This window comes from Phalacrocorax carbo, chromosome 10 (genome assembly GCF_963921805.1).
Source record: "Phalacrocorax carbo chromosome 10, bPhaCar2.1, whole genome shotgun sequence".
Classification (NCBI taxonomy): domain Eukaryota; kingdom Metazoa; phylum Chordata; class Aves; order Suliformes; family Phalacrocoracidae; genus Phalacrocorax; species Phalacrocorax carbo.
The window spans coordinates 17,250,868-17,271,617 of NC_087522.1; the positions used below are offsets into that span (position 1 = coordinate 17,250,868).

The following is a 20,750-nucleotide window of genomic DNA, read 5'->3' on the forward strand; positions in this document are numbered from 1 at the left end:
AACTTAACGTGAAAAGCCAAGTGTGCCTGGTGCTCCCTGCTGGAGCGGCAGCAGCTGCTGGGTGGGATAGCTTGCTGGGTTTGCTGCGAATCCCGTGTTGGTCGCATGTAATCGAGAAGCCTCAAGGTCCGAAAGATGGCATTTTAGGCTAGTCGGAGTTTTAGCTCACACCTACACTGGGAAAGCTTCCCTGGACTTCTTAACTCCAAGAAAGTAATTCATTGCAGGGAGGAGGGGCAAGTATCCCAGGAACATGAGGGCATGGTGACAGGATATTAAAGGGAACATGTACATGGTTTGTTATTTTTTATTCCACAGAAAACCCTCAAATCTAGACTCAGAGTTAACAGCAGAAAAATAGTGTTAAAGTCAATAGGTTCATATTTTACTGTAGACTAAATAAATTAGCCTAGAATTAACTCAGTACTCTCTATTTTCCTTTCATTGGTGATCCTTCTCTAAATTAATGCAGTTTTTTTAAAAGCAACGGCTATTAATAATTTATTCCAGTTAACCCTTATGGATGAACACCTGCAAATAGTCAATGTATGGAAACCATTCCCCTCCTCTCCCTCCCCGAAAAGGAAAAAACCACTAAAGGGTGTTGTAAAACAGACATGCTACCTACAATACTCCATGTATCGTGCCGCTCCTATCGATGCCTCTGGCTGCTCTCCGGGTAATGAGTGAATATTCATAGCCATGTCTTACAAAGAACATGATCAAAAAATATATAAATAAATAAAAACCTTAAACATTCTTACATGGATTTTAAAGAACAGAATACATGTTAAAAACTTCAGTAATTTATATCAATTTTAAGCAATACGTTATATACAATGGAAAAAAGACATGCATAGTCCAAATACAATGTTGAAAACAGCATTTTCATAACAAAAACCCCAAACACTAAGTGTTAATACCATGTACATGAATTCAAGAAGGACCACCCTTTTTTGTCTGTTGCACACAGTTTATTTAACAATATGATATTATAAGAAATGAGTTTGTTTTTTTTTTTACCATTCTATACAGTGATTGAATCTTCTTGGATTTTCTTATTTATAGTAATTATAGCGCTTGCATGATTTACACTAGAATTGCTTTTCCTCATTTCAAGTTTCACACAGAAGAAAGAAAGAAAAGAATGCTTCTTCTCTATTCAAATCAGCACGGTCTAAGAGTGATCATCCCTATTTTCATCTAAAACCAGTTTTATCAGAGAAACAAAGCAACAATTTCTACATCTGCAAGACAAGGATTTTGGCATTGGCCAATGTGTGGTTTTGTGTGCAAGAGTCAATTCCTATCTTCCCAGGGGTAATACTTCAAACGCCTGCAGAGTTCACTATAGAAAAAACAAAAATCTTCCCGCAACATGTCAAAGTTACCGGGATACACTATAATGTTGCATTATTTCAGGAAACAGTTTCTGAATATTATTTTTTTCTTCTTTTAAACTCAAATGTTTAAAGTCTTGAAAATACAAATAAAAAATATGAATATAATGAACTTGTTTTCCCCGATAAAAAAAAGGTATGAGCCAACAGCAACAAAAAAATAAAAACCAAAAAAACCCACAAAAGGACCAGATATTTTAACAGCCTGGCTTTAACAAAAAAATATATTCTTTGTATTGGTTTTTTTTGTTTGTTTGTTTTGTTTGTTTGTTTGTTTTTTTTAATTTTATATTTTTTTTTAACAGCAATTCATTCTTCCAGGTGTAGGAAGCAGCAGTTCCATCCAGGATTCAAAACAACCCAGATGTCTGAATTTTCAGTACAAAATGTCCAAGAACACGAAAGAAAAAAAAGTGATGCTCCCATAATGCTACAAACCCTCCACAAATTTTTCTAATGTGTCCCCGGTGGTGTCACCGACCAGAGACAATTCGTTAGACAACGCACTCCTGTTTGGGGTGTTTAGTTGTGGAAGCATTGCACTCTGTTCTGGGTTGCCCAAGTGTCCCTGATCCATGGAGCTAGCCATAGTGACTGCAAGTCCTGGGTGGGGGGAACCAGTCTGGGGAGAGACGTGGTGAGGTGATGGTTGGGGCTGTATCCGGGGTGATGGGCTGGAATGTGGTGGCTGGGACTGGGGACGGGGAGACTGAACAGGTGCTGGGGACCGCACCTGGTTGCTGAGGGAGGTGGCAATCTGCTGGCCTGGGAGATGAGAAGCCTGCGGTTGTCCTGAGAGCATGTGCTGCTGTGGGCTCATGGGGTTAGGCTGGCCAGGGGACCCTATCTGCTGTTTCATCTGCTGCTGTTGCAGGATCCGCTGCTGCAGCGCTTGCTGGATGTTGGGAGTGCCATCAGCCCCCATGCCGGGCTGGCCCATCTGGTTCAGCTGTCCCATCTGAGCCATCTGTCCCATGGAACCCCCCTGTATCGATATATGCTGCTGCATCCGCTGCTGCTGCATGGCTTGAGGGTAACCTCCTGGTCCTTGAGGCTGCTGGAACTGGTTATGTCCTGCCATCCCTCCTGCCATGCCAGCCCCTCCTTGCTGCTGCTGCTGTTGCTGCTGCTGCTGCAGTAATTGCCGCCTCAGTATTTCTCTGTACTGCGGACTCATGTTTGCCATGCTAGGGTTGTGGTTGGGGTTCATGATGTTTATCGCTTGTCCCTGGGGATTCATAGCGCCTATCCCTTGCTGCTGGGGAGGAACGCTCGGTCTCTGCACTCCTGCTTGCATCGCGTTCATGTTCTGCAGTCCTGCTTGAGTGTGCATGCCTGGCTGTTGCATGCCAGTCTGTGGCTGCTGCATCCCAGGCTGGGGCTGTATGCCTGCTTGCGGCTGCATCCCAGGCTGGTTAGCCACGTATTTGGCTGTTCTTTGCTTTATAAAAGCTGCCATAAGCTGAGGATTGGATTTAAGGATATTAAGAACTTGCTGCTGCTGCTGTGGAGAACTCGGTGATTTCAAGGTCCTCAGTAAGTCCTGAAGTGCATTCGGGGGGATGCTCCGTGGAGGCTGCTGCACACCTGGCATCCTTGGCCCAGCCACTGCTTGTGGTGTCGCCATTGGCATAACTGGTCTTGCCATTCCTGGCTGCATTGGTTGCTGCTGCGGCATTGGAGGTGACTGCCATTGTCCAGGCTGCATGTTGGACATCACTGGACCACTTACAGGGTTGGGCCGGGGTACATTCATGCTGACTTGCTGCATCTGGTTCACTGAACCCACTGTTGGGTTTACTAGTCCTGGGCGCCCAGGAGGCAAGCCATTGTTAATGTTGTTGACCCTGTAGAGCTGCTGCTGCTGCTGGGCAGCTTCTCTCTCAATCTGCCGAGCCGCTTCCACCGCGGCCGGTGGAGGCTGAGCCGGAGGTGGAGGTGCAGAAACCGGATTTGCAGGTTTTCCTGTTGAAACAGTGGTAGGGGGCTGAGTTCTCGACACACTGGGAAAGCCAGCCGGTGACATACTTACAGGGGAAGGCTGGGGCTGGGGAGGAGGCTGCGGTGTTTGTGGTGTACTTGGCTGCTGTGTAGGGGTACCAGGCGTTGCTGAGGTAGGAGAAGGCAAACTTTGCTGAGGCACATTTCGGGTGTTCATGGTAGCCATCCTTCTGCGCATGAGCTGAGCCTGCTGCAGGCGATGCTGTATCTGCTGCTGTCGAAGTTTGTGTTTGATATTGAGGCAGAATGGCACAGGGCATTTGTTCTCTTGGCAGTGTTTGGCATGGTAGCAGCAAAGAGCTATGAGCTGTTTGCACACTGGACAGCCACCGTTGGTCTTGCGCTTGCAGCCCTTGGTGTGCTGGACAACCCGTTTCATCTTCTGGCAGGATGGCAATGAGCAGTTGGCATTGCGGCACTGACAGGCATGGACAAGGGACTGTATGCAGCGCTGGATGCTCAGTCGTCGCGACTCCTGGGGGCTCTTTGACTGTTGCTCTCCTTGGCTGTTGCTCTCATCATCCAGACCCAGGCCCCACTTAACCATCTTGTGGTCATGGCTCTTAGTGTTGTAGCAGTTAATGCAGAGGTCGTAGTCCTGAAAGCAAAGAAAACCCAGAGTGCAGTTGTCTACAGAGCACTAACTATACCAGCAAAAGAGCAGAACAGTAAAGAGTGGTGCTAGCTGAGCAACATGAGCCTGCTGTGGAAGCGCACTTTGGGTTTCAGTGGGTACAAACACAGAGCAGAACAAAAGCACGACAACAGCCACATGCTGTGAACAACTGCCTGTTTCAATTTACACCTGGTGCACTGAGGTAAAGAAGTGGCTGCATAGCCTATGGAGTCACCATGACAGTGGGAGTGGATGTTTGGGGCAGGAAGTGCTGGGCAGCTGAGGGCAGATGTTGGCTGCCTCAGCAAAGCCAGCCTGCAATCACAAGTCTTGGCTATGGTGGGTAACAACGCCAATAGGGGCTGTAGTTGTGTCTTTGTTTTATTACAAAAAAAAGTCTTGGAGAATTTGGTTTTTTTTGTTTCTCCCCTTTGGATGACAGGAACTGTTTATTCCTCTGTAATGTCTACTGGGGTACCTACATAAGAAGGGCCAAAACCTCTAACTAGCAAGACAAACCTACTGTCACTGCCTAAGTAGTAGTTTTGCTCTCCATTTAGCTGTTCTTTGTGTAATTACTGACTAATAATTACTACACTGAAATATGTATTTTTTAATCTCTAAAATGACCCTCAAATCAAGTGCAAGTTTCATGCTAAGACAGATACTGATCTGAAAACCTGCTCAACCCCCCATTTTCACTGTCCTGTCCTTTTTTTTCTGCTGGAAGAAGGGTACTCCCATATACAGAAGTACCCAGAAGAAAACTAAAGGCCATACCTCCTTCCACCACTTAACTCCCCTGTGTGTTCGATCCATTTCCTACAGTCTTGCCTAAAGAAGCCCTGTTCAATGCTTTCCTCAGAGGGACTGAGACTCTCCCACCACAAACCTGGCAATAGCTTGCAGTGTAAAAACTAGGCTGCACTTTACAAAGTTATTTTTTGATTTTTTTTTTCCTGCTACAGCCAGAGGTCATCACAAGCCCTGCAGAGGCTACCAACTCCTCAAGTTCACCAGTATAACTCCACGCATAATTGCTCTCTAACATAGTTCAGAGGAAGCAATCTATGCTGTAAAGGGACGAGTCATTAAAAGCATTGAGCCAGGTTAGGAAGCAATTATTTGGGCTGACCTGAAGGGCAGGCAACCCCTAATGCTGGGCCAAAGAGACAATGATGAAGAGCTGTGGCAGCCTCCTCACACAGCTTTGCAGCAGCCTGGACCTGCACCCAGCTGTGCTCCTCGCAAAATGGAGTACCATGTACAAAGTGGAACAAAAGCTACCTTGCAGGAAGGTAGGCTCACTTCTCTTGTGGACATCCATTTAACATGGATGAGCTAGTGCCCTGCATGTTTGGACTAGTCTGATGCAGTCAAACCCTACCACCTTGTCTTAAAGTTCTTTAAAATTAAGTAAAAAACTTGCCTATGCAGAGGAGCCATAGTGGAATAAACAATGCAGCAGTAGCTGTTCCAGAGCACCAGCATCTTTCTTGTCGAGAAACTAAAGGCACTTATTCTAGGAGAAGAGGTACCCCACTGTGGTAGTCACCTTCCCTTGAGGCTTAGCAGCCCTTTTATTAGGATAGGCTTAATTTGGAGGAACTTTGGGGCAATTAAAAAAAAAAAAATCAAGCTTGGCTGTAGGGAGAGAAGAGAGCAGAAGTCTCTGGTGATATACACCTACCTCACAGACAGTGCAATGCCACCTTGTTTCCACATGATGTTTGCACTCATTGCACGTATAGACAAAGCGATCCTGCCCTTGAGTATGTAGCTCTACCAGCATGCAGAGCGTGGACCATTTGGATCGGCGTAGTGAGGAGAACTCCCAGTGCTTATCTCTGGCTAAGGTGAGGAAGGCATCTCGCCCATCCATCAAATCACAGCTAAGTAATGGATCAGGGTCCACAATGGGAGGCAGAGTGTTAATTACAGGCCCAGCATGTAAATGAATCACAAAAAAGACCTGCAGATAAATGGGGTAGGGGAAGGAAAAAAAAAATTATCAATGAGGTTAGATAATCTTGCAGAAAAAAGCTCATGTTCTGTTGCAGTAATGGTGTGCTACAAATGTTATCTAATTAACTTAGTTTAGGCTAATCTCTTCCAATTTGTTGTTACACAACAGAAAAGTTCTAGTGCAATCACAAGCTTTACTCCTCCTGACTTTTAGGTTCTGACCATCATCATGCCTGGATTTACAGGCATGAAATCTTCTCTTTACACAGCTTATTTTGACAGTACCTCTTTATGCTTCTCCATAGTGGCATACAGCTTCTGAGACAGATCATTGGACACATTTGGCATGCTGGGTTTCTTCTTGTTAGCTCTGCTGATGCTGCTCTTATTCTTGTTGGTTTTTTTGTTGTTCTTTTTCTTGGCATTTTTGCTGTCACCCTGGCTTCCCTGCAATAAATGCATAGGAAAGATGTTACACATTACAGAGCTGCCTCCCATTCACTGTAGCTAGAAGTGCAACACCTCTGTTGTCAATAATAGAACTTTGTTCCAATGCCTGCAAATCAGCCATACCGTTTTAAATATACCCTATCTTCCAGGAGGAGAAAAAAAAAAACAAACACGAAGCCAAAAACTGATAGGCAAACAAATCAAAAACATTTTTAAATGGCTTTCAAAAGTGTATATATATATCTTAAATAATTTGTATCTTACACTTATTTTTCCTTCTCAAACACCTTCCACTGCTTGCTTTACAAGATCTTACACAAATTCGATCATAAAATGAGTTACAAATAAAAAGGACTTCCAGAAGCGCAATACCTTGCTTCATTGTGTATTTGGGGTTTCACGTACTTGCTTCAGCTACTTTTGTTTGTTTTTATCAACCAAATTTAGAGCTAGTACACAAATAAGAACATGCTGGATTTGAAATTAACAAAATACATTATTCTCCACCCTGAAGACCTACTGCTGCATATGCAACACAAAAAACCCCCAAAACCAAACAAAAAAAGAATTCCCCCAAACCTACACTTGTGTCTAAGTTACAACAACACAGACCACAGTGACCATATAGTGAATACTAGATGTAAGTAAAGCGGGTAAAAAATAGCAGATGATGCTATTTACGTGACCTGGGAAAACACAAATAACTTTCAAACTTCTCATGTCCTTGAAAAATAAAAACCCAAGCCCTCAGCAGGGAGCTCGCCACTCAGTAAAAATCCCCTAACTGCTACAAGTTGGCTATCACAGTATTAAGAATAAGCTACTGAAATACTTGGAGATATATATACACACACATGTGCACAGATGTTTCATGAACACTATGTACAAGCAAACACTGGGTTTATCTGCAAGCATATTTATTCAAACAAAAATATTCCAACTGAAGAAAGCAATTACATACATATTTATGTATTTAGCCTTCCCTTTTATAGACATATATGAATATATGAATACATTCCATATATCTATCTATCCTTCCATTCCATTAGTTAGGTTTAGACAGAAATCCCCTGTCCAATCTTGTTTTTTCTGTAACTAATTTTATTGACTTTTTGACCAAACCTGTTTGCAAATTAAAACTATACTGTTTTATGGGAAACCAGACAGAACTCGAAGTGATTTGAAGGTATTCAGAAATGAGCTATTGGATATTCCCATCTTGACTTCTTTTCACCAAAATTTTCTACCCCTCTGATGGAATTAGGGTACATCCTCCTTCACCTATGCATTCTAGAACATCAACATAGATTTTAAAACGTAAACACCAAAGGAAGAATAGATTGAAACTTAGCAGACAGGACAATTCAAAGTTTTATTTCTACTCCACCTTTTAACAAGTTTAGGTTTGGTCAGTTGTACAAAGCTATTCCAAAATGTTTTACGAAGTTGTAAGATTGTTTTTGTACTACACTTCGATAGCATTTCACATATTCGGCTAGGTTTGCCAGAGATGCTGCCAGCACGGTTACTCAGTGAGCCTTGTCCCTTCAGAGCCTTCTTCAAGAACTTCTGAATATTTAGCACCTCTTGAGATTCTCTTTAGCTGATACTCTCAGCATGTGTTGAATTTTACAAAGCTCTCTCTCCACATACACAAAGTTTAAGACTAAGAATTTAAGAAAAGATAGACACATTCGGTACCATCCCAATAAAAGCCAAATTGCAAATAGTCATCAAGTGCTTCTACATGTGGAGATCCCCATTGCTGGGCATAGCTTCCTCCATAGTTACACAAGTTTAGGTGACTGCACTGGAGAAGTTTGCATGCTTTTAATTTCAATCCTTTTTCTGAGCCAAGTGGCAAAGACCACACTGTTACGTTTTTTGTTCAATTCTTGGATAACACCTTCTGCAACTTGGATGCAGATTTTGTTCCCCCGCTAGCCCAAGCAACATCAGTGGCCTTAAGTGGGAACACAGGGATGTTAACAGCCAAGGCTGCGTCTTCTCACTTTGGGCAAACAACTTGTAAGAATTTCACACAGTTAGCTGTTCTGGGCATCTTAAAACACCCTTTTTTCCCCCTCTTAGATGTAGAGGTTTACACTGGTGTTTGCACTGGAAGGGCATTCTATGATTTACTGAAAGCGATTAGCAAGAGGACTGCAACTTAAATTCCAAACCTTGTCTTTCAGTTCCTTTTATACTGCTATATTTGTTGAAATATTTCAGTATTAAAAGTTTCATTCAGAAGGAACAAAGTGAAAACTATTAACTTTATGGTTCCATAAAAAACACAGCAACAATCTACATTAGCTCTGAAGGAGCTGCTGAGGTTTAAATGGAAGGAATTTTCTGACATAATGAAATTGATGGATTACGGTCTATAACTTTCATGTCAATCACACATAATACATACTGTATCCAAATTGTCATGGCATCTAAGCTGAATGCAGTCCTTCCCATTGGAATTTTTTGGTTCCACTTCAGTCTGGTAGACTTCAGATTTTCCTACCCTATTTATTTGCAAAACACCTTGCTACAAACCAGAAGTAAAAAAAAAAACAACGTATAAAAGTGCAAAGACCATTTGGATACAGATACAATCACAACAGAAATAAAAATGAATAATGAAACTCTGGCCAGGACCCTGAGAAAGTAAGGTTGGTTTTTGTGTTAAATATACAAAGAGAATGCTGGTGGGAGGACCACCACCATCAGGATCAGCGTTTCACACCAATGCAAAGTTTGCAATAAATACTTTTAAATTTCAGCTCCCTACTGTTGCAAATGACTACAAGTACCTTGGCTTAAATAACAGCAAAATTTCATTCAGCTTTGAAAAATACAGCGTCTTTCAAAATATGAATACTGAAGGTTATTTGAAAAGGTGTGAACCAGAGGCTCAGCCAAATGACTGCAAGCAAACGTAGCAGTCATGATGCAATCCAAAAGTAGCTCAACACATTTCTGAGAACAGAGATGCTGAACTCACGTAACTGACTTCTGATTCTGTTAAAAATATAAAAAAAAAAACAAAACAAACCACACACAACCAAAAAAAAACCCAAGAAACCAAGCCATCACCATATTTGTTATCGAAGAAGAAAACCAGAAGTGCAGTTAAAGGGAAACCTGATTTAAAGATGTTAATGACCTTTTCTAGTTTACTGGATGTGAACTCTAATTTATTAAAGTGTTAGTTTTAATCTTTGTGAACTAGAAGCCATTATAGCATATCAAATAAACTCACCTCTGTTGTTTCACTAGCTGCAGTACTTTCTTCCTTTTTTCTTTCCTCCTCTTCCTGCTCCAACTCCTTAATGCTTTCTTCCAGCACATTGGGCCAGAAATCACCCTCAAAGTAAGGCAGCTCCTTGGCACTTGTCAGCCTGTCCTCTGTTGCTTGTTTGAAGATGTCCTGTTAAGCGTATTACACAATACCAAAAATAAATAAATGAAGACCACTTAGGACAGAGAAGAGAACCAGAGACATGATCCAGGGCTACACAGAACAGCTGTGCCTCACTTACAGCCCATGGCCCACTCCCGGCAGGCCTCCTTTTCTGGGTGCAGCTCAAAGAACTGGCCCGGCAATACTGATAACAGCCCACTCCCTGTTGCATCTTAGAAAGACAGCTGCTGAGGCTCTCCTGAACCTCCACCATACAATTGGTTCGTGCTCCTGACATGATGGGAGAGACTAAGATACCCCTTGAAAACATAACAAACCCCTCTCTGGTAACCACACCAACTAAAAATGAAGCCTACACCGCTTTGCTTTTCTTACACTGCTCCTGGACAAGAGCAGGAACTGTTCTAGTGACAGCAAATGCATCTCATACAGCCCTTTCCCTACAAATCTGAAAGCACGTTAAGCACTTCAATGCATGGGTGTGGGTTGTGCGTCATATATGCAATTAGCCTGATAACTCCAGGAAGAATCACTGACTGCAGTGGCCAATTATTACACACAAGAATATTAAAGTCTGGTTGCGGTAGGGGGGCTGGGCGCAGCCTGTGTCCTTCGCTGACCACTGGCTGAAGCTCTATGGACCACCTGGCCAGAAAGCCTGGGGATCACTGGGAGGATGAGGTAGTCTGAAAAGGAACAGGTACTTTATACAGTTGTTCTGGAGATGGATTTTCTTCTTTAAGTGCATTGCATTTAATGAGCAGATACAAGACTAGCCAATTTTCTTCTCTGGATTCATTAAAGACCACCTTATTAGGAGAGACACAGATTTTCTGGCTCTTTGCTACACCGGATGAGAAGACAAGGCTTGCTATATGCTGTTCTTTTCCACACATTTAGTAACTGTCACTTGCAATCAAAACATCAAATTTTTTCCAGCACTGTTGCTACCATTAAGAAATTCTTGTTAATTTTAGCATGTAAGTAGTAGCAAATGCTACCTTTGCCATCTTTAACTTGGGTACATGTGCGATATTCTCCAATTATGAAAATCAACCTTTTTATCTTCAAGTGAAGAAGCTGTTTTATAGGCAATTTTTTATTTCACACTAGTGAGGGCCAGTATTCCACCTGTTCCTCCAGAATCACCATAAACAAACAACTTGTATAAACCCTAACAAGTTACATCTTTCCTTGCCTAAAAGACTGCAGTGAAAGACAAGGAGGAGAAGGCAGCCTCTTGCACACTTCTCTTAATGCAGAAACCAAATCTAAGGAATTTTCATTCTGGAAGGCAGAACCTCCAGAAAATCTAAGTAAATGAAGACACTAGCTGAGAATAAAACCCCTTGTACAACACTACCACAGTTTCATGCATTATGAAACAGTATCAGCTACCTTCAAATGAAAAGCCCATAAAAATTAATTCAGGAAGTAAACAGGAGCAAACCTTGTAGTCATGAATGATTCTCTCAGCAAATGCCTTATCCAGCATCTTCTTATACCATTCTTGCAAACGTTTGGGTTTGGGTATTTTCTGATCAGGTGGATGGCAGTGAAAAATATAGTCATCTCCTTCACTTGGGGGACAGGCCCAGATGTGTCCTGTCACATACCTGCATTTTACACACAAGAAGAAAAAAATCTTAACTACTTTGGCTATCACCTTAAAATTAACTCAAACTGAGACATAAATTCAGACCTCTGCCTATTTTTCCCCCCCTTTTCTTTTTTCTTTGTAATGGAGATGCTGCAGCAATAACCTCTTTCTATACAAGATATGAGAAAAGGACTGGGGTATAATGATGAATATCAAATGTCAAGTGACCCTCTGATAGAATGATATGCCGTCAGTTTAAGAATCCTAACAACAGAAAAACCGCATTAGTGATAAAACCCAAATTTCTCTCTCTACTGCAGAAGAGGCATGTGTTCTACATATCTCAGAGAGGGCAGAAGGAAAGAGACCATTCCCAAGTGAAAAGCTACTTGGCATCCTGGATTAAAAAAATACTAAGAAAAAAGATTTCTTTCTTTACAAAGATCTCACTTACCCAAGTTTCTTCACGTACTCCAAATACCCAATAAGGATTTCATGATAAACTGCAGTTCGGAGACAACGGGGGCGGAAGAAATGAATACTATCTAGATACGATATGTACACACGCCTATAGTAATGAGAGAAGAATGATAGAAGATCATGGATGGCTGAATGTCTGTTTTGTCTACCGAGAACTGAATTTTCTAACAGATACATATACAGCCATACTGAACAAAAAAAATAATAATGACATTATTTTAATGCATATTTAGGCAACTTAACATGGTATAAACAGTTCTCAAAAGATGGGTACCTTTTTTTAGACGTCAAGAATATACAGTGAGAGGCAAAATTAAATAAAGAATACAAAAAACTAACACTTTTGTTGTGATACTTGTTTTCCCCTTCAAAGTAATCTGCAGTCACACAGTATGACTTATTTGTGCCACAGAATTGAAATGTATCTCCCAGTCTTCTGTATTTGAGAGTAATTGTCCCATGAACGGAGCAAGGTGTTCGCTGTGCATGCACCACTGGTATAGAAATGAAAGAGTACCTTGTGTTTGGAGGGGGGCAATCTGAGCCATACTCCTGTACATGCATGCCAAAGAAGCATACATCTACTCCGTCTATCTCCTCGAATGCAAACAGAGCTTTGGTACGGTAAGGGAAAGATTCTGACATCTCACCAGAGTCCACAAATCTGAAGGAAAGGATGGCAGGAAGGAACAGGAAAAAAAAAAAAAAAAAAAAAAAAAAACCCAAACCCCAAAAAACCAAACCAAAACAAAAAAAAGAACAAGAAGTTTAATAATTAAACAGTGTCCTCCTAGAATGAGGAAATTATTTTTAATCTTATGTTTAAGTCATTAGAAGTTTTTACGCAGAAGTTAAATAGGGTCAGATCAGAGCTGTATTAAAACAGGGAGTTCCTGTCAATGCAAGATCTGTTACTATAAAACTCACAGAAACATGTATAGTTAACATATGACTGAACAGGCAAGCATTGAGTACAGGAGCATCCTCAAAAACAGCAAGCCTTTAAATATGTCACAGAGTAGAAAATCTGATGCATTATGATGAAGAGTTGTCACGTAAACACTGTCTTTATGAACTAAAGCCAAAATCCTTCATTTACGATGAAGCAAATTAAAAATAGCTTCTGAAAGCTAAAGTATTTATGAAAATACAACAAAATTAAGGAACAGAATCTCAGCAACCATTCCAAACTAAGCGATGAATTCTGTAATGCTAACCAAAATGTGGTCAGACTCTCCCTCAAAATTTAGTAATATAGTCATAGCATTATGACCAAAACCAGAATGTTCCTGCTACTCCCCCCCTTGCAACAGTCAAAATACAGTTGCCACCTCCTCTGAGTTCATTTACTGCATGCTGCTTTTTTTAACCTCTCACAATCTTACTTACTTTTTCCAAAGTTTCAAAAAATGTGCAAAGGGATTAGGGTGCAAATTGGCACAGTTCTGCGATATTTATGCAGGGAGCCTTCAAAATTAAAGAAGAAAAAAAAAATCCAGATTGCATTTATTATAATTAATAGAACTAACCTGGATTTCATTCCTGGTTTAACTTCTACTGTCTTATCTGAACTTGCTACTACTCTGACAAAGACCTCTCCAGCTTCAGGGTGATTCTGTCGCCGCAAAAATTTGTTTACTCTGTCTTCCAAATGGTTTCCTAAACGCGTAGTCTGTAGCCCTAGAAATAAAGGGGGAGAACATGACAACAGAAATGTTAACACTGGAGAAATCACTGTTAAGTTCAGGGTGTTACCATGCTTGTAGGGTCTTTCAGCTTGCTTTCCTGTATAGAAGTTGGGTTTATTCCCTTTGTTTTACATCCATATGGAAATTGAATGATTTTATTTATGCAGCCAAAATTTAAAAAGCAAAACCATCCGTGTTTTTACCCAAGCCTTAAAAGTGTTCACACCCTAACATGGAAGCTAAAACCACTAGAGTGGGAAAATTACTTAGTTAAGTGAACTAACAAAGAAGGCTTTACATAGCATTTTTAAATTTGCAGGCTTATTTTATGAACACTGCAAATGTTTTCTCCTAACAAAAACACTATCTGGCTGTTTGACAGAGATTACATCACTTTATAGATCTGGCTTAATGCCACACCTTTTCAAGCAAAGCAAAGCAAATCAACAGAAATGAAAAGCCTTTTGACTTCAATGGAGATTTCATTGCTTTTTCTTTTCTTTTCAAGAGAGCTCTTTTAGATTGAACAGTTACAGTAATCTGCACATAAAGCGTAAATAGTTCTTGCACAGTGATAGAGGTCTGTAAAAGTTCAAGTCCACATATTGTCCAGATCCCCTCTCAGTCTTTACATCTACAATTAGCTTTTGTGGGGATAGCTGTTTTTGTAGTGTTACAGGATGCAATGTTTTTCAAATAAATCCACAACAAATTACAGAAATTAGGATGAAGATTTTGGTTTAAGGTAAGAAAACAGACATAGAACACTCTTTTGACTTGAAGATTTAGGACTATTTCTCTTATCCTACTGTACTTATTTACCAACTTGTATTTCTACTTAATTTTTATGGTCAATCTGCTATCTTCTCCAAAGTGATGGCGCAACCTCCAGATGTTCGTTTTACTAAAATGCATTTAATTTTCAGCTCTCCATTGATTAATTTTTCAGTTATTATTTGGCTACTGACATAAGGCTGTTGGTTCTTTTTCCTGACTACTGAGCTTGCATATAGAATGCTGCAGTGAAATATCTATGCTAAAAATTATTTTAGGCTCCAATACTGGTGAAAAAGCTACATATACTCAAAGGAAGATCTCACTTTAAAATTTTAAGTATGTAAGTACCTTATTTTACAATCAGTTTATAGAAATTGCCAAACACAGCTATCTTGTTTTATATCTTTTAGTCTGTTTCCATGTCCAGTGAGATTCTGTGGTTAAAACCAGCAGAACACAGTCTAAACATAATTTACCTGGAAGCCAATAATTAAATTTAAAGGCAGATTGAAGTAAAAATACATTATGGCCTTTACCAATACACTGCCTTTTCCAGTGTTTCCCAGCCCACTACAATATATTGGGCTTTCCACATATAATAGAAGGGGATTGATTTTAAAGGAAATTAAAAGAATTTTAAAGAAAATTCACAAATATTGTCTGAATAAATTAGTTTTGTTGATTTCTCCAAAGACAAACAGAAAAAACCAGGAACGGCTCCATTTCAGCTAATGAGTTGGTACAATTTTAGAAAGCCATTTTAGTTAACTCTACTGTCTTGTCGTGTTTTCGTTTTATCATCTTTCCAATGCTAAGCAACCAAAGCATATCTGCTTCCTTCCTTATGCTGCAATGCATTAGGACTTGAAAACAAAACAAAAAAGACCAGATAAGATGATAAAAGAAATAGGCAGCATTAAGATTACATGCACTATAAGGAAAGGATCTAAAAGCCGCATATTTTGATATATCAGGACATGCAAATCCTTTCAGAAAGCAACTAGATTTTGGTTCTTGGACACCCCTAACATATGTACTGCCAATAAAAGCTCAAGTCTCAATGAAAGCTGCTGTGCAAACTTGAAAAAAGGCATCCAAACCAGTAACAACATAGAAGGCTTTCAGGCTGCTTGAGTACAGAAGCTTTGTTGCAGTATCAATGGCCAGACATTTGTTACTGGATGAGTAATCAGACAGATAGGAAGAAAGTCAGACTTCTGGCTTACTGTGTCTTTTTGTCAGGAAACTACTTTGGGTGACTTATTTGTCAGGATATCTTTTGTCTTTGAATATCTCTGCATTAGCTACTGGTTAAGTATATATTTGTAGATTTTCTTAGTAAGAAAAATACTTTAAAAGTCAGGAATTTCACAGCATAATCCAGTTCTACACTGCTTTATAGGTTATATTTGGCATGCTATCAGTCAGCTCTATGCAACTTACTTGCGATGTGGTTAAGATAATAAATTTTACTTAATACATAATAGGAATATGAATGTTAACATAATGGCGAAGCAATAGCTTGCAGCTGAGGGACACGCTATCTCGATTATTAGCAATTGTGCCAGCATGCTTGAGAGAGTGGAAGCATTGATGGCAATTCAGTAAGTGAAGGTTTTTATAGGGAGGGAGGGGGAGAGGAGAGAAAACCTGTTAATGTTTCAAGCTTTCATTGCTCATTTTTGGTTTTAGGTCGGCAGCAAGACCAAGGTTTTGACAAGAGCAGGCTTTCCTTCCCTGTTCTTGTGTTCCCACTAGGGACCTGTTAAAGAAAACTGATCTCAAGCACTGAGCCCACTAGTGGATTACCGCTGGCAGCAGGATTCAAATTGTCATGGGAAAAAGAAAACAAGATAGCCAAACAGCAGGGAAAGGAGAAGGAAATGGAGATCAATGGAAAGGAAAAAAAGCACCATTACTTCCCTGTCCAGATCCCCAAAGAACAGAATGGTTACCTTAAACTAAATGCTGGTTACTCAAACTTTAAGCAATGTCACAGAACAACCGCAGACATCCAAGGAATTGCATACTTATGACAATTTACATCACTATTTACTATAAAGGCAGCATATAACAGAAGGGACATCTATTTAAAATGGTTATCTAAAACTACATTTTTATTTCATCATTTTATTCATGTTCTCTTACAATTTTAACCTCTTTAATGAGACTAATTTTAATCTTTTTAACAATACTGTCTTGCTTACATCAGGTTATTCCAGAGACCATTTTGATTACTGTAACCAAATATGTCTCATACAGCACTATCGTCTCCAAATCATCCCCCTTCAAATCTCATATTATGCAATCAACCACACATGAAGTTATCAAGAAGTTACATTTAGTGCAAGAACACTCCTTTAGTACAATTTGGAAGATTTAGTCTTGCAAAGTCACAGTATGCAAGGTAATGCCCAGAACTTCCAAGGACCAAAGAACAAGGGAGGGATCAAGTGTACTTGCAAGTTCTAGTTGTTCCAAGTGTCTGAATCACCCTCTTGGTTTCTACACTCACTTTATTTTTCTACTCTATGACACTGACACTGCACTTCCAACGCTAGCCCCTACTCCTCCCCTCCCCAAAACATGAATGAGTAAAAGCTACCAAATCATGTTCTCTGATATTAAATGCACGCAAGGAACACCTGTGTAAGGATAACTAAGGAGACCGAGACACCTTGACCTTGCAGCTTTTGGTGCTCTTTTTAGTGCACATTTTAACAAGATCATGGCAATGGTTATTTCCAAGAAAATCTAGACATGTAGTACAATTGGTTACTTATTCCAGCGGACAGTTCTTACACCACAGTCTACTCTAGCAGCAAGAAAAGCTCTTTAAAGTACATTAGTACCTGGCACTACCACAGTACACCTGAAATGCAGTACAGCTTGTTACTACATGTTATTGGAAGGGCACAGAGGTGACAGTAATTTACTACAGTTTCAATACTACATGGAAACATGTCTAAATATAGCCAGTAAAGTGCATGCAGCCTTATGTTTCTCCTGTTCCCCCTTTCTGAATCTTAGAAAAATAAGGACATAGATGCCAAATACCTCAAGCAGTGTTAAGACTGACCACAGACACATGAAGAGTAGGTCTTTAGAAGGTTGATTAAAATTCTGACAGCTACTAGATCCTTGGGCTACACTACCTCCCATTTTGCATATGTTCCTGTACTGTCTATCGTAACAGCCAAAGTCTCTATCAAAAAGCTATTAGGGGTGGAAGGAGGAAAGAAAGGTGAACATAAAAATAGAAACATCAAACTCACTTTTAGCACTGAACTTGTTTTCTTTGCGTGTTCTACCAGTCTTCTTCAGACAATTATCACAGACAAACCTATTGGTAAAAAAAATTGTCAAAAACTTAGCATAAACCCATTACTGGCTAACTTAAACCCAACGTTTGAACCCATAATTTAAATGTCAGAGTACAATATATTTTTCTCTGGATTTGAACAGCTTGTATCTCCATTTTCAAGTGACAAACTCTTTATAAACTGGTTTAATTCTGCCAAGCAGTCACACCTTCATTTGTGTTCTGTAGTATACAAACTTACCTCCAACCAACTTCCATGGTTTAGTAGTTAGAAGGAAACCACAGAAATCTGTGTATATGAACAAGTTGGTTTCATGCACATTTTCATCTGAATATACTGAAATAAGACCCCAAACAACTGTATTTTTTAGAAATGCTTTGTCCTTTTGTGCTCAGTTCTTAAACGGCAGTGATCACGTATTAGAGAGCAAAGGCAGAAAATCTTGATTATATAAACTACATGGGTTTATTGTACAACAGATTAAAAAAACCTAACAAATGTCTTACCCTGAAGGCCAAATAATATCATAATGTAATACACAAATCTGGTGCATCTTCCGACCACACTCTTTGCAGTCAACAAACCTGAGAAGAAAAAAAAAAATCCAACAGCCAATCACTTCTATTGTTAGGCAGGTAATTTTCCAGAATTCAGCAAGAAAGGACTTTTCAACGCTCTGCTAAGAACTGAATCAACTTCAGCAGGCCCAATTTATGTGTCAAGTTTAAAAAACAATCTTGTAGCGTAGCTTCAGATATACGTCTGTAAATCTTATGTACAAATAAGATATAAGATATATATATTTAAAAAGTATGAGTTTAAAAACATGAAATGGGCTTTCATGCACAACTTTTTCTGAATCCTTTTCTAAGCAGAGTTCTAAGTTTTCCCAGCTTCAAAGGATTCTGCTCAACAATACCTCCACAGATTTAATTTTCAATTGTTGTAACAACCACAAGATGACTAAATGGTTGCTCAACTTACTGTAAATGTAAAAACTAGTAATTCGGGAATCACTGTGCCAAGAAAACATGTGTTAGCTTGTCTTCACCTGCATGGGCCTGCTGTAGCTTTTTTTTTTTTTGGTCAAAATAATATAGCAAAATTGGTTTTTTTTGATGGGAAAGCCGTTAGAAGTTTTCCCAGTCAAGAGTGCAGCATTGGTTATAAAGGCAAATGCACTGGGGTATATCTCAGCAGTCTATCTTTAACGGTCTGGGGGAGGAGCTCTGTTTAGCATTTACAGATATGGGTAAAGGAATCAAAATGTATTATGTATCAAAATGCCACAGGACAAGGTAGCAGTAAGATAAAATCTCGTTTCAGCTAGTTAAGGTCAGTAGGAAAGGTAGCACAATGCTACTGAAGAAACATTCAACTTGGCTTCTACTGAACTTCCTGAAGGTAATAAATGCAAGGAAGGAAGATGGCTCGTTCAGTAGGCTAAGCACTCAGGTGAAGAGAAAATCATGTTTTACAAGTCTAGCTAACCCAGAGCAGGAAAATGCTAGAGTCCCCCATAGGTACCCAGGGCTCGGTGTGAAAGGTTCTGTATGATGGAAGGCCATTTTCAGCCAGTTGGGCAGTGCCTTGCAGAACACACCTTAGGAACTACCCAAATAAACAGAACCAGAAACTGCCATTAAAACAGGCTCACATTTTCCTCTTGGGTATCAATGGTAGACATCAAGTTCATTGTGCTGTGCTACGAACTCTAGAGAAAGATTCTGCAGCCTGTTTGGGCAGAGATGGGGGAAAAGGAAGACTTCTTTATTCACGGCCTAATTTGTGAAGTGCTGGCTAAAGGACAAGTGAAAGTGGTGAGATTATCTTAAAAACAATGGCCTGGTACTTACGGCTCTGGATCTAGTGTATCATTTTTCTTCTTTTCAAACTGATCCTTAGAGATGGTTCTAGAGACAAAGAGTCAATATGAAACTCAGTAGTACCTTTGTATCAGAGGCTGAGACAATATCATGCTTTTCTGAATTGCAGCAAGTGAGCAAACCAAGTCAGAAGAAAGCATATCAGTATTTATTTTCTATTCAGAGAAAGCAATTCAGTTTATTTTATTTTAAGCTACAGAAAATATTTTCCCCATTTCACCGTGTAAATTAAAAGCAAAATAAGAGATACCCAAGTATACACATAAGTCTCAAATGATAACAAACAAGGGAAGCTATCGTCAGTAAAACAGCCCCCTTCCAAAACAGCTTGTATTCCTCAAATCTTAGAGCATCTTGTCTTCTCGTCAGGTTAAAGACAAGCCATTGGTTTAATAAACAAAAGCTGTACTTCAAAAGGTGAGACATCAGGATTAGCCGAAGTCTTTTATTTGAAAAGGTAAGGGATTAGTGACATTTACTGACACAGCTTCTGTTCCCCCCCTCCAACCACATTATCTAGTGTCTGTCACCCCCTGCAACCCATCTACGGGCAGCTCTTGAGTAGCACAACTGGACACAAGCGACATTGCTGGGCAGACTAAGACACCCAACACAGTAACAACTGTTAGTCATCTGTTACAGTAAAAATCTCCCATTAGTAAGAAAGCAGGCATTTCCCCACAAACGTCACCACCGGCCACGGGGTTTTACTGTCAAATCAGGACTAGACATCATCCCTCCTATTTAAAAAGGCGGCATGCGGAAGAAAGGAAGCAACTTACGTTTGAGGCTGGGAAGGGTCATCACCCAGGGTGACATTCTCCCCCTGGATTTCAGTGAAACACTTCTCACAGAAGTGATACCTGTCAGCAAGAAGGCCATATTTGGGTGAACTGGTCCAGCACAACATACAGCCACCCAAGCACGGAGCCACCAACCAGAGCAGGGCAGATCACCACGACGAAAGGGGGGGCGTTGTTGGTTGATTGATGGGTCAGTGTGGACAATGAGGAGGAACAGAGGGGAGGGGAGGGCAGGATTAGAGAACAGGGGAGGGAACAAACAGCACAGACATAAGAGGTAAGACGCAAACACCAAGACAACACAGAGCAGAAAGCCAAGGCAAAGCACAGATTAGCATTCGGTCTC

At 40.2% G+C, this 20,750-nt stretch overlaps 1 protein-coding gene across 8 annotated transcripts in view; it reads right to left on the reverse strand.

Moving 5' to 3' along the window:
* Window positions 1-786: 786 nt before the first annotated feature.
* The window catches only part of CREBBP (CREB binding protein), a 95,486-nt gene continuing 75,522 nt past the window's right edge, over window positions 787-20,750 (reverse strand). For 6 of the 8 annotated variants that reach the window (XM_064462070.1, XM_064462068.1, XM_064462065.1 and 3 more), the window contains 13 exons: window positions 20,384-20,464; window positions 19,572-19,628; window positions 18,222-18,299; window positions 17,668-17,735; window positions 13,457-13,607; window positions 12,445-12,591; window positions 11,902-12,015; window positions 11,298-11,463; window positions 9,686-9,853; window positions 8,852-8,971; window positions 6,268-6,429; window positions 5,708-5,989; window positions 787-3,999 (listed from right to left, as the gene is read on the reverse strand). In XM_064462070.1, coding sequence (XP_064318140.1) covers window positions 1,831-3,999; window positions 5,708-5,989; window positions 6,268-6,429; window positions 8,852-8,971; window positions 9,686-9,853; window positions 11,298-11,463; window positions 11,902-12,015; window positions 12,445-12,591; window positions 13,457-13,607; window positions 17,668-17,735; window positions 18,222-18,299; window positions 19,572-19,628; window positions 20,384-20,464 — 3,763 coding nt within the window. In that variant the 3' untranslated portion in view covers window positions 787-1,830. The remainder of the gene's footprint in view (window positions 4,000-5,707; window positions 5,990-6,267; window positions 6,430-8,851; window positions 8,972-9,685; window positions 9,854-11,297; window positions 11,464-11,901; window positions 12,016-12,444; window positions 12,592-13,456; window positions 13,608-17,667; window positions 17,736-18,221; window positions 18,300-19,571; window positions 19,629-20,383; window positions 20,465-20,750) is intronic. The other 2 variants (XM_064462067.1, XM_064462066.1) reach the window with 1 other exon arrangement.